At 42.6% G+C, this 13,672-nt stretch overlaps 1 protein-coding gene across 2 annotated transcripts in view; it reads left to right on the top strand.

Moving 5' to 3' along the window:
* The window catches only part of DCC (DCC netrin 1 receptor), a 571,720-nt gene that overhangs the window by 261,767 nt on the left and 296,281 nt on the right, over positions 1 to 13,672 (top strand). For both annotated transcript variants that reach the window (XM_069774824.1, XM_069774823.1), the window contains exon 3: positions 8,582 to 8,866. In XM_069774824.1, the coding sequence (XP_069630925.1) occupies positions 8,582 to 8,866 (285 nt within the window). The remainder of the gene's footprint in view (positions 1 to 8,581; positions 8,867 to 13,672) is intronic.

The raw sequence follows: 13,672 nt of genomic DNA, 5'->3' as shown, positions 1-13,672 counted from the left end.
GGTCTGTCACATCAGAAACATCTACTGCTATCACTGCAGAATAAACCACAGTTCACATCATGTTAGGCATTTCAGATTTCTGAAAGATGAGGCTTAAAGCGGACAGCTGGATTCAGAAGCCGCAGTGGATGGGGTTTGCAAGATAGAGAGGTTTGTGGTGGTCCTACAGACCACGCCAACCCTTACTAACTAGGACCGTTGTGAAGCTTCACTTGGCTCATGGTTCGCCTGTGCATTCGGTGCCGATTCAGCAGGTTTTCAGCTCTGGCTGCTGTTGTCCCGTGGTACTGCTCAGCTCGGTGCTCTCGGTGGTAGCCCAAATAGAGCAATCCCTGCTCATTGAAGGCAGGGCTGGCTGCGTTGCTTCTTTCTTTCTTTCTCTGGAGCTGGGGATGCCTCTGTCCTGCTTGAAGACTCCGTTCATTTATTGGGAGGTGTGGCTGGAGTTACACCTAATTAGTCTGAAGGTCCTTTCAAGGTGGTTCTGAAGTACTTTAAATGAGGCAAGTCACAAAAATATCATGTTACATTTGTAGACTGTTACATCAAGAGGTTGCTGGTCCGCTTAGGGCATCTTTATACTCCTTCTACAGTGCTTTATGGAAGCGAAGTCACTGCTCCAAGTGCAAGGCTTTAAATATAATGGACTAAACGATGCTAGCACCAGCAAACTTCCACTGCGTGGCACACAAATGAGAGCGCCTGCGTTTTTTATTGGTTTAATTAGAGATTTTGAAATATGGCCCTTTTTAGATTCTTCAGCAGTAAAAAAAGGCCTATTTTCTTGCTTATTTTCTGTTTGAGGAGCAGATTTGATGATTTCATTGGCGACTGGCAGGAAGCCTGTTCTGCTTGCTGGCTGCAAGCCACGAGTGCTGGCAAGAACCACCGACAGGAAGATGAAGAGATTTACACCCTCTGATTTGTGTATTAACAGGGGCAAAGCAGTAGGTGGGCTTGTTGGTGGGTGATAAAAATTTAGGGTAGTATTTCTTTTCCCGACGCAGGTGTATTGTACTCCTGTGAATGACAGGGAGTTACACTGCCAGAGATTCAGTATATCATGTAGGCTTGTTAATAAATATTAGTGCAGTTGTTGCTTTTAATATCTACTGTGCTTTCAGACCAGATAGAAGGAAGAAATGTTTTACGATGAGGGTGGTGAGGCACTGGAAGAGGTTGCCCAGAGAGGTGGTGGATGCCCCATGCCTGGGAACATTCCAGGTCAGGTTGGACGGGGCTCTGAGCAACCTGATCTGGTGGAAGATGTCCCTGCTCCTGGCAGGGGGGTTGGACTGGGTGACCTTTAAAGGTCCCTTCCAACCAAAACCATTCTGTGATTTATCCCCCCCCCCCCGCCCGCTTCTCTTTGAGAAATCAGCAAATAGTCTTAACCTGAAAGCTGTGGCTGTATCTTGTAAAAATTGCGAGAGGAACTAGATCCAACCCGCTGACTGAACAGCCACAGAGGGCTATAGGCAGGGAGCTCTGGAGACTGGTGTTTTGCCCGTGGCTATAAGAAGGTTGTGGTTTCAAGCCGTGATCTTGAAGAATGATGAATTTGGCTCTCAGGAGCTCTGAAATGCTGACAAACCTGTAGAATGAAGAGAAAAGCAATCTTGAGGGTTGTACTTGAACGGTTCAGTTAAAATTGAAATTTTTGTTCTTCTGAACCTATCCTGTATGTGTGGGACATTCAGGCACAACAGCTTTGTGCTAGTGCTTTGAATCAGAAAGATAGATCTGCGAAGACTAAGTAGAACTGACCATGAAGGCATTGAATCCTTGATGAAAATCCCCCTACAGCATAAATATGTGGATGGAAAAAATAGATTGTTTCCATGCGTTATGCTGAGCGAAGCCAGCAAGCGAGCTGCATAAAAGGTGACAAGTAAATTAGATTTTAAAATTCTTGCAGTTTTGATAATCTGAGCTGACATCAGTAACACAGGTTAGGGAAAAGTCTTTTTCAGAATAATAAGTTCATTTATTTCCTGTGATAGGTAAGAGGCATCAAAGGGCAGATCCTGGCTTCATCTTCCTTCAGCTAGCCTTTCTTGGTGGAATTAGATTGCTGCCAAGAATCGGTGCTATGATATTTGTAATGGACTGTACATGCTGGGAGAGAAAATTGCTGTGCTGGAGGAGACCTCGATGTGGCCCTGTATTAGAAAAGGGGAAATTTTTTTCCTGCGTGGGATGTTCTGAATTGTCTGTTCATGAGTTATGGTTTCTATCTCATCTACAGCGAGTTCAACAGCACTTGTGTGAACGTGTCCTCACAAGGGTAAGGCTGATGGAGGAATAAGTGGCTTCTGACCTTTATCTCCTTGTGGTTTAAGAGGAAACATGGTGGCTCTCCTGGCATTATATGAGGAGCCTGATCTAACAGTAAACTCTCAGGATTAAAACCTCCTCAAAAGGTGAGGATGCCTGGGGAACTGCGGCACTTCCGTGACTAAGTACCATCAGGGTTGCAACACAGCTTAAGTGTTGGAGCCTAAACTCTCCCCTAAATATCTATTTAAATATATACACACACACTGTTGCATTTACAGTCAACTATAAAATCTGTGCCTTGTTTCTTTAACTTTGTTATAAGTTGACCCAGTACAGAGATTCCCTCCAGAGCTGTGCTACTATTTGAGGTCAACTAAATTATCCTCCTCCCAAAAGGGCTGCAGAGAGAAGTGCAGGGACTGCCCCTTTGAGTCTTCACAGCGGAGCTCTGAGGGCTATCTAAGGACTCAAGGATGTCACAGCAAGAATGTCAAGATGTGTTTTCCAGTACGATAATTGAATGCTAGATACAAGTTGCAGAAATAATTGTCTCGCCCTTAAACGTGTAGGCTAAAAAAGCTATCACGGTTTGGTTCTCCTGAAATGAGGCCAAATGCTTTGTTTGGCTTGGAGTTTGGGATGAATCTGGCTGAAAACATCTAAGCTGCTTTTGCTCCCCTGGCGCAAAGCAGGATGAGTCACTCCTCAATCCAAAAGCAATGAGACACATGCTAAAAGGACAGTAGAAAAGCATGTGAAGTAGGTATTTTTTGACACTTGTTCAATGAATATTAAACATAATAGTGTCTGTTTAAACTCATCCCTTGTAGTTTTATTTTTAGGGTATCTGGTGATGGTGGTCCCTAAGGTTTTTTTTTTTGCAGGCAGTACATTTTCAACCCCTCTTCAGCTGAGCCCACAGGCTTGAATTTTACTTTAAGCTCATTCCCTTACAAGGATTTTTCTCCTTTCTGCTGAAAAACTGAGAACTCAGCATGAACTCAACCTTTCTCTCCCTCCTAGGCTGTCCCTGAACTGTATTTCAGTTTGTTTCGGTTTGTGGGTACCCCAAAAGAAACTCCCACTCAGTTTTGTAGGAAAGAAACACTGATATATTTACAGGAGGGCTTGGGAAAGCCTGGTTCGAACTCCTGCTTACCTTGGATTTCTCCGGTGACCTTGAGCAAGCCAGTCAGTCACTGTAGCATCTTCAGAAGTGCCTAAAAAGCCCGAGAAACTCTTCCCAGTTAGAAGCTGCCACATTTTATAAGCTAGTGGGATGCCAGTTTCTGTGGCTTTGCTGTCTTTCAATATTTTAACCTGTATCTTAGGGACTCAGTTCCTCATCTATGGAATTGAAATGATATTATCTCTTGCTTACATAAGAATACAAATTAAAGACCTGTGATGCACTCAGATTTTTTTTATCTATATATATACACACACACTTATGTACACAATTATTTCAATTAATTATTATGTAACTAGCTGTACTTGGGTTAATCTGGAGCTATTTGGACCTGCCTGCCACTGTGCTTCATAAGTAATTATTTGCATCTTAATACACAATTTCAATGCCAAGCGCACGTCGATCCTTATCTCCTGCAGACAGGGCTATAGACCAGAGATGTCATCCTTGTTGAAGTCTGACTTCTTAAATCAAACTTCCAGTCTTTAAATTGTGTCTGTTCTCCCTTTGGCTGCAGCTGCTGGATGCTCAGTGACAGAGACAGCTACATTTCGGTATCTCCACAGGGCTGTGATGGTGGGTTACAACTGGACTGCTGCAGAAGTAACACCCGAGACCCAGGGAAAACAAAAGATAACAAATTAGAGTTGTATAGCTTTATTTCTAAGGATGCTGTGTTTCTTTCTTTCTCTGAAATTCTCAGTTACTTTTCAGTATTTCATTTTTTTGATGGAACAGTTTAGGATACAGTTGATATGTGATGTTGACTGTATTGTCATTACCCACAATTTATGTTGTTTCAAGCAGCCATGTTAACTTCTAGTGAAGTTTGCTTATGCTAATCACCACAGTCGGGAGAAATCAAGGCAATCGTATCACATCAGAGACCTGCGTATTCCCTGTTTCACGGTGTATTTGTATGTGATGTGATCTACCAGTGGGGACTGTGTCTGTGCATTGCAGTCGGAATTGCAGTACTTTGTGTTCAAGGGTGAAGTTTCACAGGATTATAAATATGCTCTGCATAGTCAGAATACTGAGTGTGGTTTGTATTAAAAAAAAAAAATAAAGAAAAAAAAGTAGATTCTGCCTTCTTTGTAGTGGTCGTGAGCTCTTAATTGGTTAATCCCATACATAGGCAGCCTTGGGAGATGGGTGGCCTAATTTAGGCATAACGAACAAATGCTCATGCATTAATGCTGCTTATATATTTTTAGCTTGGGTGTGTGAATTTGATGAAAATCGAGTGCTAATAAGAAGAGATCATCCATGGTTTCCTGAATACCGTGCCAATGGCTGAAGCAAAGAGAGCAGCTGGAGACTGGGACTGTAGAGCAAATTAGTGTCTCTTTGCTAATATTTTGTATTTCCTCTGGCACGCTTCGAAGGTAGTCTTAGCTGGTGGTTGGTAAGTGTTATTTGAAATATTCGGCTCCTATAGCAGGATGACGTATTTCTAATATCAGGCACAAGTTTGAGGAGCAGTTGAACTTTTCTTTTGTCGGAAATAGGTAATAGTAAATAGGCCTATGATTACTTGATGTGTCATATTCTGGCCTCATCTGCTCTTGGAACACCAGGCAGGTTTCTATCCTCGGCTTTTCGGACAGTGAGGCACCTTCCTCTCCTCCACTTTGCGCTGAGGGTGCCCTTTGTGGCAAACTGGTTTAACTTCCATCTATATAAACCTTAAGTGCCCAAATTTCATATATTAAAACAAAATGCGAAGGCATAAAATATCTTACTAATGTTCATTTTATTGTAATATTTAAATCCTTCCCTTTGAATCTGTCTCATTAGGCTGACAGCCAGTACTAGGAGTGGCTGCCTGGTACCACACCACAGGAATTCCCTGGCTGGCAATATTGCTGAGTGCATGTTGGTAATTTGATTTCCACCCCTCCCATGCCCCCCCACCCCATTAGTTTCTTAATCAGAAAACTGAGTGTCCAGCTTAAGGTGGGGTTTGCAACAAGAAGGGGAACAGTTTATTTAGCTCCTGTTTCTGTGAACGAACCTGAACACCACATCTGTACATGGGTTATTTGGTGTAGGTCTTGTTCTGATACTTCTGCTGCACATAACTCGGTGCAAATATTTTCAGAATTGTAGACTGGAGCTAGCAAACAAAAAAAAAGAGTATGGAGTAACTGAAGTGTAGCACCTTTTTGGAAACCAGCCTGTGGAAGAGAGAATTAGACAGCAGTTTCTAAAATATTTACATTTCCAGATTCACTCACCCATGCTTCTCTTTCCTATTTTCTAAAGCAAGCAGAAGGAAATCACTCTTTTTCATTACCTTGGTTTCTCGCCCTTCAGCTATTATGTGAATTGAAAGTGAAAAAAAAGGTCTTGTCTTGATGTTAAGTAACCTTGCAGACTTTAATTTGAAACAAACAAAGCATTTAAAGCAGTTCTTCTCTGGGGGATTGTACTGAGTGCTACTAAATTGCTGAATATTTAATAGCTAAACATGTTCCAGACCCTGAGGTCTGTCCCCCAAATGATAAGCCTTTTTATTAAGTGAACTTTAATTGCTTAATAATTGGGTCTTCTGTAAGGAAAGATGGGGATCCTGATAGGCTGCCAAGCAGGCTGCATGGTAAATCGGAGTTGGGTACTGCTTTCAATTAAGTTTCCTAAGTAGGTTTGAGTGTAATGCAGGGAGGTGCATCTATGACCCTTCGGCTACCAAGCGAAGCATCACTGAGGATCTGCAATCTTTAATTCCAGAGTCTGTCTCGGAAAGTGACTTTCTCGGAATGTATTTGCTGGTCCGTTCCCTTGAGCCAGCTCCCAACAACCCAAACATCTGTGTAGCTTCACAAACTGTCTTTAAAATAAATCAGCGTAAGCCAGGAGAGCTGTAAAGACCCAGTGATAGTTTTAAGATCTCATATGTTATGGTCCTGCAGAGAGATGAATGAGTTTTGAACATATCCGTGGAAAAAGGTGGTTAGTGTCTTTTCATTGGGACACAGCAAAAGGTTTTTTGCAATGTCCCCATCTGTTATGCATAGACTTTTATTATGGTTTTTTGAACTTTAAAAGAAAAAGAGTTGGGGTACGTGCAGAAAGGGAGATGGTGCAGAGTCAGGGCAAAGTGCGAACTTGCCTGTGCGCGTGGGCACGGCAGGTATGGTGCTGCCATGGGGGGAAAAAAAAAGTCTTTCTATTGCAATTGTTTTAGTCCTCATTTTTACAGTAAATTGTTAGATTTAGTTGTCTTTCCTCCTGGAAAAATCAGCAGTTTTCAACAGCTTTCCATCACTGTTCACACTGTGTTTATATTCAATTTTTTTTTTTAATTAAAGCGTTGAACGCTTCTGTTTTTCTAGCTTGCACCAGCTTTGCTGGGGGTGAAAAGCTGTTACTTGTGCGTCTGTGCCAATAGCTCTGCTGGAAAGTAGCATCCTTGCTGTAACGGGGAGGTGTGCGAGGGTGCAGAGGGTGGCAGGGCTTGCGTGGGTGGCGTTGGGAGTGACTGCCTTCTCCTCGCTCCCTTGGTTCGTGGGGATAGCTTGTAAACCTGGCAATTAGGAAATACCACTGCCCACACAACACTAGATTCATGTAGGCTCTTTTTCACGTGTGGAAATGCCATTAAGAAGCCTTCACTGAGCCAGTTTCAGTCTTGCTAAAGAATTTCCCTGCTTCAGCTCACGGCAGCGCTTCACCCCGGTTGCGAGATCTCGTCCGTGTGGATGCTCCGTGAGACAGGAGCGACGTGTTTGAGGAGAACCGAGACAAGAGGTGGGGGCCCAAAATCACACTTGAAAAATAGGTGTTTGAACCGGGAAACAAATGCGGGCCTCCCACTCAAATGCCTTTTCTGGTACACAGTCGTTCCCCAGTACACTGATTTGCTGAATATCTGGGTGGCATTTTAATGCCTGGAAAATTGAGGTCTTTATTAAGAAGCAGACGAAGCAAAGAATAGTCTCTACTGACAGCTCCTTTTTGAAAGCCTTCACTGTATACTGGCTGACATAATCTAAAAGATACTTGTTTCCTATATACTTTTTGGTGGCTCTTAGTGTTGTCTTTTAAGTTTTTCACTCTGTCCAGCACTTGGCACGTGTTTGCAGACGTGTCTGAGTGATGGTGTTTACTGGTGTGGCTTCAGGTAGCCCCTGCAGGCAGGCGAGCGTGCCCGGCTGGGCTGGGGGCTGGTGGGGACATTTCTAGGGACTGGCCAGGACTAGAGCCAGAGCATGTCCCCAGAATATGTCTGCACCGTCTCTAGAACATCCCTAATGCAAGCAGTTGCTTCAGCTTATCTTCTTGATTCGTCCTTCTTGTACTTGGCTGGAAAGAGGGCTGATTTTTTTCCCCTTTTTTTTCTTTTCTTTTCTTTCTTTTCAAGTTTATCTATGCTCTGCAAAGTAACGATGCTTCCAGGTAATAAAGTCCATGATCTTGATGACGTCTTGCACTTGGAATCTTGCAGACGGTGTTCTGTTCTTGCTGGGTATTTCTTGTGAAGGATGTGGTCCTCACGATTTTGCACCGAGTGAGGCTGGGGCATCTGGGGGTTGTGCAATTAAAGCTCCCAGCTCTGCTTCCCTGCCCTCATGAGTCAAAAACATTTCATGGAAAAACAGACACGGGCCATTCCCTGTTTGAAGTATTTTGATTATGTGACCCAAGTAACTTATTTAGCAGAGGTTTTTCAGAGTATTTTTCCTTTTATTTGGAGGGAAGAAGAAATGCAGCAAGATGCAACTGTAACATTTTCTTAACCTTACGTAGGTTTAGTTGTGCTTTCCTTTGAATGCCACCCTGTTCTGAGCAGTTTGGATTGTGTGATAGCATATCTATACTTCGTTAAATTTGTTCCTGAGTGGGTTTGTAACTAACAGGTGCAATTTGTTACTCTTTATGTTGATAACACATCTTTTCTTTGCTGTTAATGAGTGTAATTTACAAAGGAAAGTGTTAGTCACCCGGCCATTATAGCAATCTCCAAGCAGTTTGCAGAATATCATGTAAATTTTTTATTTATTTTTTTTTTTAGTCTGGATTGTTAACAAAATCCAAATCAGCATGGAAACAGCATGTGACTTCTATTTTCAGCAGCTATATAATTGCTTTTTTTGCTTGTGTTTGCAGGACCACTGAGGTTTCTTTCCCAGACAGAATCTGTCACGGCTTTTGCAGGAGACACGATCCTGCTGAAGTGTGAAGTTGTTGGGGAGCCCATGCCTGTGGTGCACTGGCAGCGAAACCAGGAGGACGTGTTCCCCAGCCCGGCCGACGCGCGGGTGGCCGTCCTGCCCTCCGGAGCTTTACAGATCAGCAGGGTTCAGCACGGGGACAGTGGGATCTACAGGTGCCTGGCGAAAAACCCAGCCAGTTCGAGAACTGGAAATGATGCAGAAGTCCGAGTTTTGGCAGGTAAGAACTGGACCCTTCTATACCGCCTTTTTCTCTTGTTTGGTCGTGTCCTTTGGTTCTCTGAAAGAGTGGTCACTTCTCCTGGGGCAGCTAGGCTGATTTATCCCACTTTCTTTCCAGTTACTTCTACAAGCTTCCAAGTTCTTCACATGGAAGAGCCTGGAGACCTTTAGAAGCAGTTGGATGCGAAGGTGAGGAGTTGACACTGGAGGAAAGTATTCACGCTACCTAACTTCAAGTGCCAAATGTAGATACGTATGAAGCTGGTCTCTTTTACATGGTCAATGGGGAGAGAGAAGGACTTCCCATCTGAGAGTACAGTCATTACTGTCGAAGAGCTCTCTGGAAGAGCTCCTCTCACCCCATTGACTAGAAAGGCAATCTGTTGGGACTAGCTGCAGAATTTATCTACTCAAAGTTAGGTCGCTTGGATACTTCAGTGCCTGATGTGATCTGCCAAGTTGCCCAGAGCACAGTTTGGGATCGGACACAGTTTAGCTGTGATAGGTAATGCTCCTGCTCCTAAATTCATGGCCAAGTGAGCTTCTTGCTCTCCCTCTTAAACTCATCAGCTAAATAGATGGTTACCACTGCAGTATAATATCAAGAACTGAGCGCCAGAAGAATGGTTTGAAAAAGGTATTGCTGCAAAATCTCCTTTCCTTCTAGTTCTATAGACTAACATGTAACCACTAATTAAAGAGGACAGAGATGTTGTATTTTTAGAAATTCGTTATATATGCATTTTCTAGACAAATGTTGCTTTGCATGATTTCTCACTGAGAGGTAACTGAGCAGGATTCTCAGGCTTCTGGGGTGGTCCAGACGCTATAGATATCAGGAAGGCCAGGATCAGTCTCGGGGAAGTGTCTGTGTACTAACACAGGTGAAGCTTGATGTGTTCATCCTTGCTTCTAGGAGTGGTCTGTAGCTCTGGGATTTGGGGGATTACAGTTTCTTCTTTGGGATTCGATACCATAAAACTGAACCAACCGCCCCGCAGCCTCTAAACCTAGGATTACAAACCAAAGCCTGTGTCCTCGCTTTCTGCTACAGTAGTAGGTATTAATCCTTTTTGGAGCTGCAAAGCAAAATAACAGCCAGACCAGCAGGCAACAGGGGAAGACCACATCACCTGCAGTTCCTGCCAGGTTTTTCCCCTACTTTTTTGCAGACCAGAGCTTGCACCTGAACTCTGTAGCATGGACCTGTTCCCCATCTGTTTGCTGGTGTAACGGGCTGCCCCAGGATGGCTGTTCTGGGGGCTTCAGGCTCGCTGTGAGCCCAGTGAACCCGGTGCTGTTCCTTATGCATTAGGCAGCACTGAGGCACTCCTGCCTCCCTGGTTATTAATGGCAATGAGATCCATGGGCGGGGGGAATATTTTTTTCATATGTCTTGATTAAAATTAAGAAGAATCACAAAACTTTGTATTTTAGACAGACCTGGAAGATTTCCCTCAGTCTCCTGAGCTCCTCTGAGTATTGTTAATTTGCTATGCCTCTATATTTCTGATCATTTGTGGATGGATTGATGTTTCTTCGTTTTCCCAATTTCGGTTGTTAACGTCCTGGCTAAATGGCCTCTCTCAGGCTGTCTATAGGAGAGAGGGGAATTAATTTATCTCTTCCTAGCATGTTAAAATTTTATACCAGGGAAACACTGGAGCAAATAATGAGGAAAATATATAACAAGGAACTAGTGGAGTCCGTCAGACTTTGGCTCAGGGCAAGCAGCACAAGGTCTCATTTCAGGATAATGTGAGCAGACAGCAGCTCTTGTAAGAAATGAGTGGTGCTCCTGAAACAAAAATTCAGATCTTATTGAGCCTCTTGGGAATTTTGTTCTGGTGTGCATGCTTTCATGGTTCAGAGCTAGCTGATACTTTGCTGCTAATTCTGCCTCCTGTTTTTGCTTGTTGGTAGAAATCTTCTTCAGTTGCAGCTCTCCACTTCCATAATTAGTGAAGGCAGAATACTCTTCTTGGCCTTTTTCCCCCTGGTTAGTGAGGAGAAAAAAAATAAAGAAGTCTTAAATCCCATTCAAAGGAATAGGCAACAAAACAACAAAAAAGTGTAGGTAGTATATCATAATTCTGTATTTTTAAAATGCTGTTTCTTCCACAGATAGTGGTTGTGATTTCTTTGAACACACAGTGTATCTGTCAGGATTTGTGGCAAAACTGACCACAATCCAGGCAAATAAATTCTAATCTTCTCTACAGCTTCCAAAGAGAATGCAAGAAAAAAGAACAAGGGATAAGCATCTTTTGTCGTTTAGTTTCTTTAGTAAAGTGCCTGTGGCTTAAATATTTGATTCGACATTATGCTGCATCCGGAGATATTTGTATCTCCTCTTGATAGAAAAATTCATCATCCAGCAAGAATACAGGTTAGAAAACCAAAATATTTGGATGGAGGAATTACTGATTTTCTGGACCAAAAAGTAAAATTCACCCTACCAGACCCAAGCCTGTAGTTTAACTCACCAGGTAAATGAAGGAATAGTTGAGCCTTTGACCTCCGTTACCAAGGAGAAGTAGTTTGTAGGTGTTTAATGTGTCTGAAAGGTGGGGCAAGGCACTGGGCATGAAGTTTTTACTTTGATAACTCAGAGACACTTTACAAGTGCCCATTTGCAAGTGTCTTTCCTCTGTGTGGTTAGTTCTGGCTGGGGAGGGTCTGGAGGGGCCAATTCTCCCCCCAGCACATCAATAAACATGTTTTACAAACAGCTCCAGCCTCGCTAAATCCTCCATCAGAAACCCCGTGCCTGTAGAAGTACGCAGACCTTATGAGAACAGATTTTGAAGAGCTTTTCTAAAAAAGCCCAACAAACCTGAGCAAAATTCTTGAGGAGTTTTAATTGTGTCAGGTTTTATCAATTGCTCTTAATTTTAAGAGTAGCCATTGCAGCTTTTGGCAGAAAGCTCATTTCAAATGCACATTTTTTCACCTTTCTAATTGAAGTGCTCTTCTCTGGGGTCCAGAAACTTAATCCCAGGTGAAAGTTTCAGCAAATACTGAAAACATGAGGAAATACATATTCAGATAACTACATGCACTCACCTAATTAATTTAGAAGGAATAATGCTACTGCACAACCCCCCCTCCCCCCAAAGTTCTTATACAAACCAGTACTAAGGAATTAATTCTTAGCTGAATTCATTGCTTCTGTAAATTAATGTGTAAGTTTCTTTGGGAGGTCTGTACACTTCAGAAATACAGATGACATTTTAAAAGCAAAAGTTGAGTAGTTTGATGCCTGAAAGCTATTAATTCTCTGTTTATAAATAATAATCCTGCATTTATCATTAGCCGTTCAAGTAATTTGCCGCTGTACTATTGTCTATTACTGAGGTTCCTTCTCTGTCCCTGAGCTTGTCTGTTGAGCTGCAGTGCAAGATAACGGTAACAATATCATGTAATTCCTTCATATTTAATGCGAGTAGAGTTTGGTTGCTGCTGTGCGATTTGGCTCCTTCCTCGCGGTTGCACTTCTGAGGACAGACGGATAACAGCAGCAAAAAGGACCGAGTAGAGATGGATCCCATGAGAAGGAATTAGGAAGGAGAGGTTGGTTGGCCGTGTTTAAGTAACCACACACAACAGAAGTTGCCTCATGAGCTCAGGCTTGCTTTGATGCTTAAGTGACTCCGCTTGTTAGAAGAAAAGCAATGGCAACGTTAGAGCTATTTAAATACAACATAGCATCGTGGCACTGACTGAGTTTTGCAGTTACCACTGGCTTAGCTTGATTTTGAATAGTCACGTTAATGCAGGAAGCATCTTGTCTGAGGACATCCGATTAGGGAAATGTCTGCGTGGGAGATGAAGGGGGTGGAATATACTGAATTGTGTTGTTTGCTATGGGTTTGTTGTTTAATGTGAGTTTTATAGTTAAAGTTAGTCTTGAGGAAGGTCTGGCTAAGCTGAAGCACACAATCTCTTTGAAGCTCAGCCATCAGTTCCTCATGCAACACACTGAGCTTGTATCAGGTGCAGAGATAACTTAAAGATTTCTTCTCATCTTTTATACCCTGGGAGGATCCCCGTGTTGATGTACATTCCCTAACAGCCACTAATTGTCGAAGTCAGCTCTTTACCTTACTCTTAACCTCAACAGCTAGTGCTTAACAGTGTTTATTCTTAGATGAAAATAGGTTTCCAACAGATGTGGCCCACTTAAATTCACAAGTTCAGGGTTTTTTTATTTATTTATTTTTTTAAATCTAAACAATTTCATGTTTATGTTCTCCAGTGCCTATTTCCTGCAGGGGTGCCTTGCCCTAATTCTGATCAGTACGTATAAAAAACAAACAACAACAACAACAAATAACCAAACAAAAACACCAGCGAAACCAGTGTCATTTATAGATGCACAAATCGCAGGGGCGATGCACGACACCAGAGATGGATCTAGATCGTGGTGTAAGCTGAACTCGTTTATACCAGGTCTATTTTGATGCTCGTTTACCAGCGAGGTGATGCATGCAAGTGTGCAAGCCTCTGTACAGAGCTGAGGATGCCTTGGAAGGGATTTCAGTTACTCGGCTACCAACGGAATACGAGCTTCCAGTTTGAGGCAGTAGCTGAGGGAGTGAATGTTGATAAATTAATAATAGTTCAGAAAAGAATTATAGTGTTTACTGTACAGAGCCTGCCTTTTGGTAAACACAGGGGAAATTTTGTACTTTATTCAGGAGATCTTTATAGACTTGCTGTTAGTGTGCTCTATAAGCACTTACTTGGGGGAAAAGGCTTTTTAATCTGCAATTTTTTATAAACTACATGAAAAACTAATGAC

Source organism: Haliaeetus albicilla, chromosome W, assembly GCF_947461875.1.
Source record: "Haliaeetus albicilla chromosome W, bHalAlb1.1, whole genome shotgun sequence".
NCBI classification, from domain to species: Eukaryota; Metazoa; Chordata; class Aves; order Accipitriformes; family Accipitridae; genus Haliaeetus; species Haliaeetus albicilla.
This window is presented reverse-complemented; position numbering and strand designations above follow the sequence as displayed.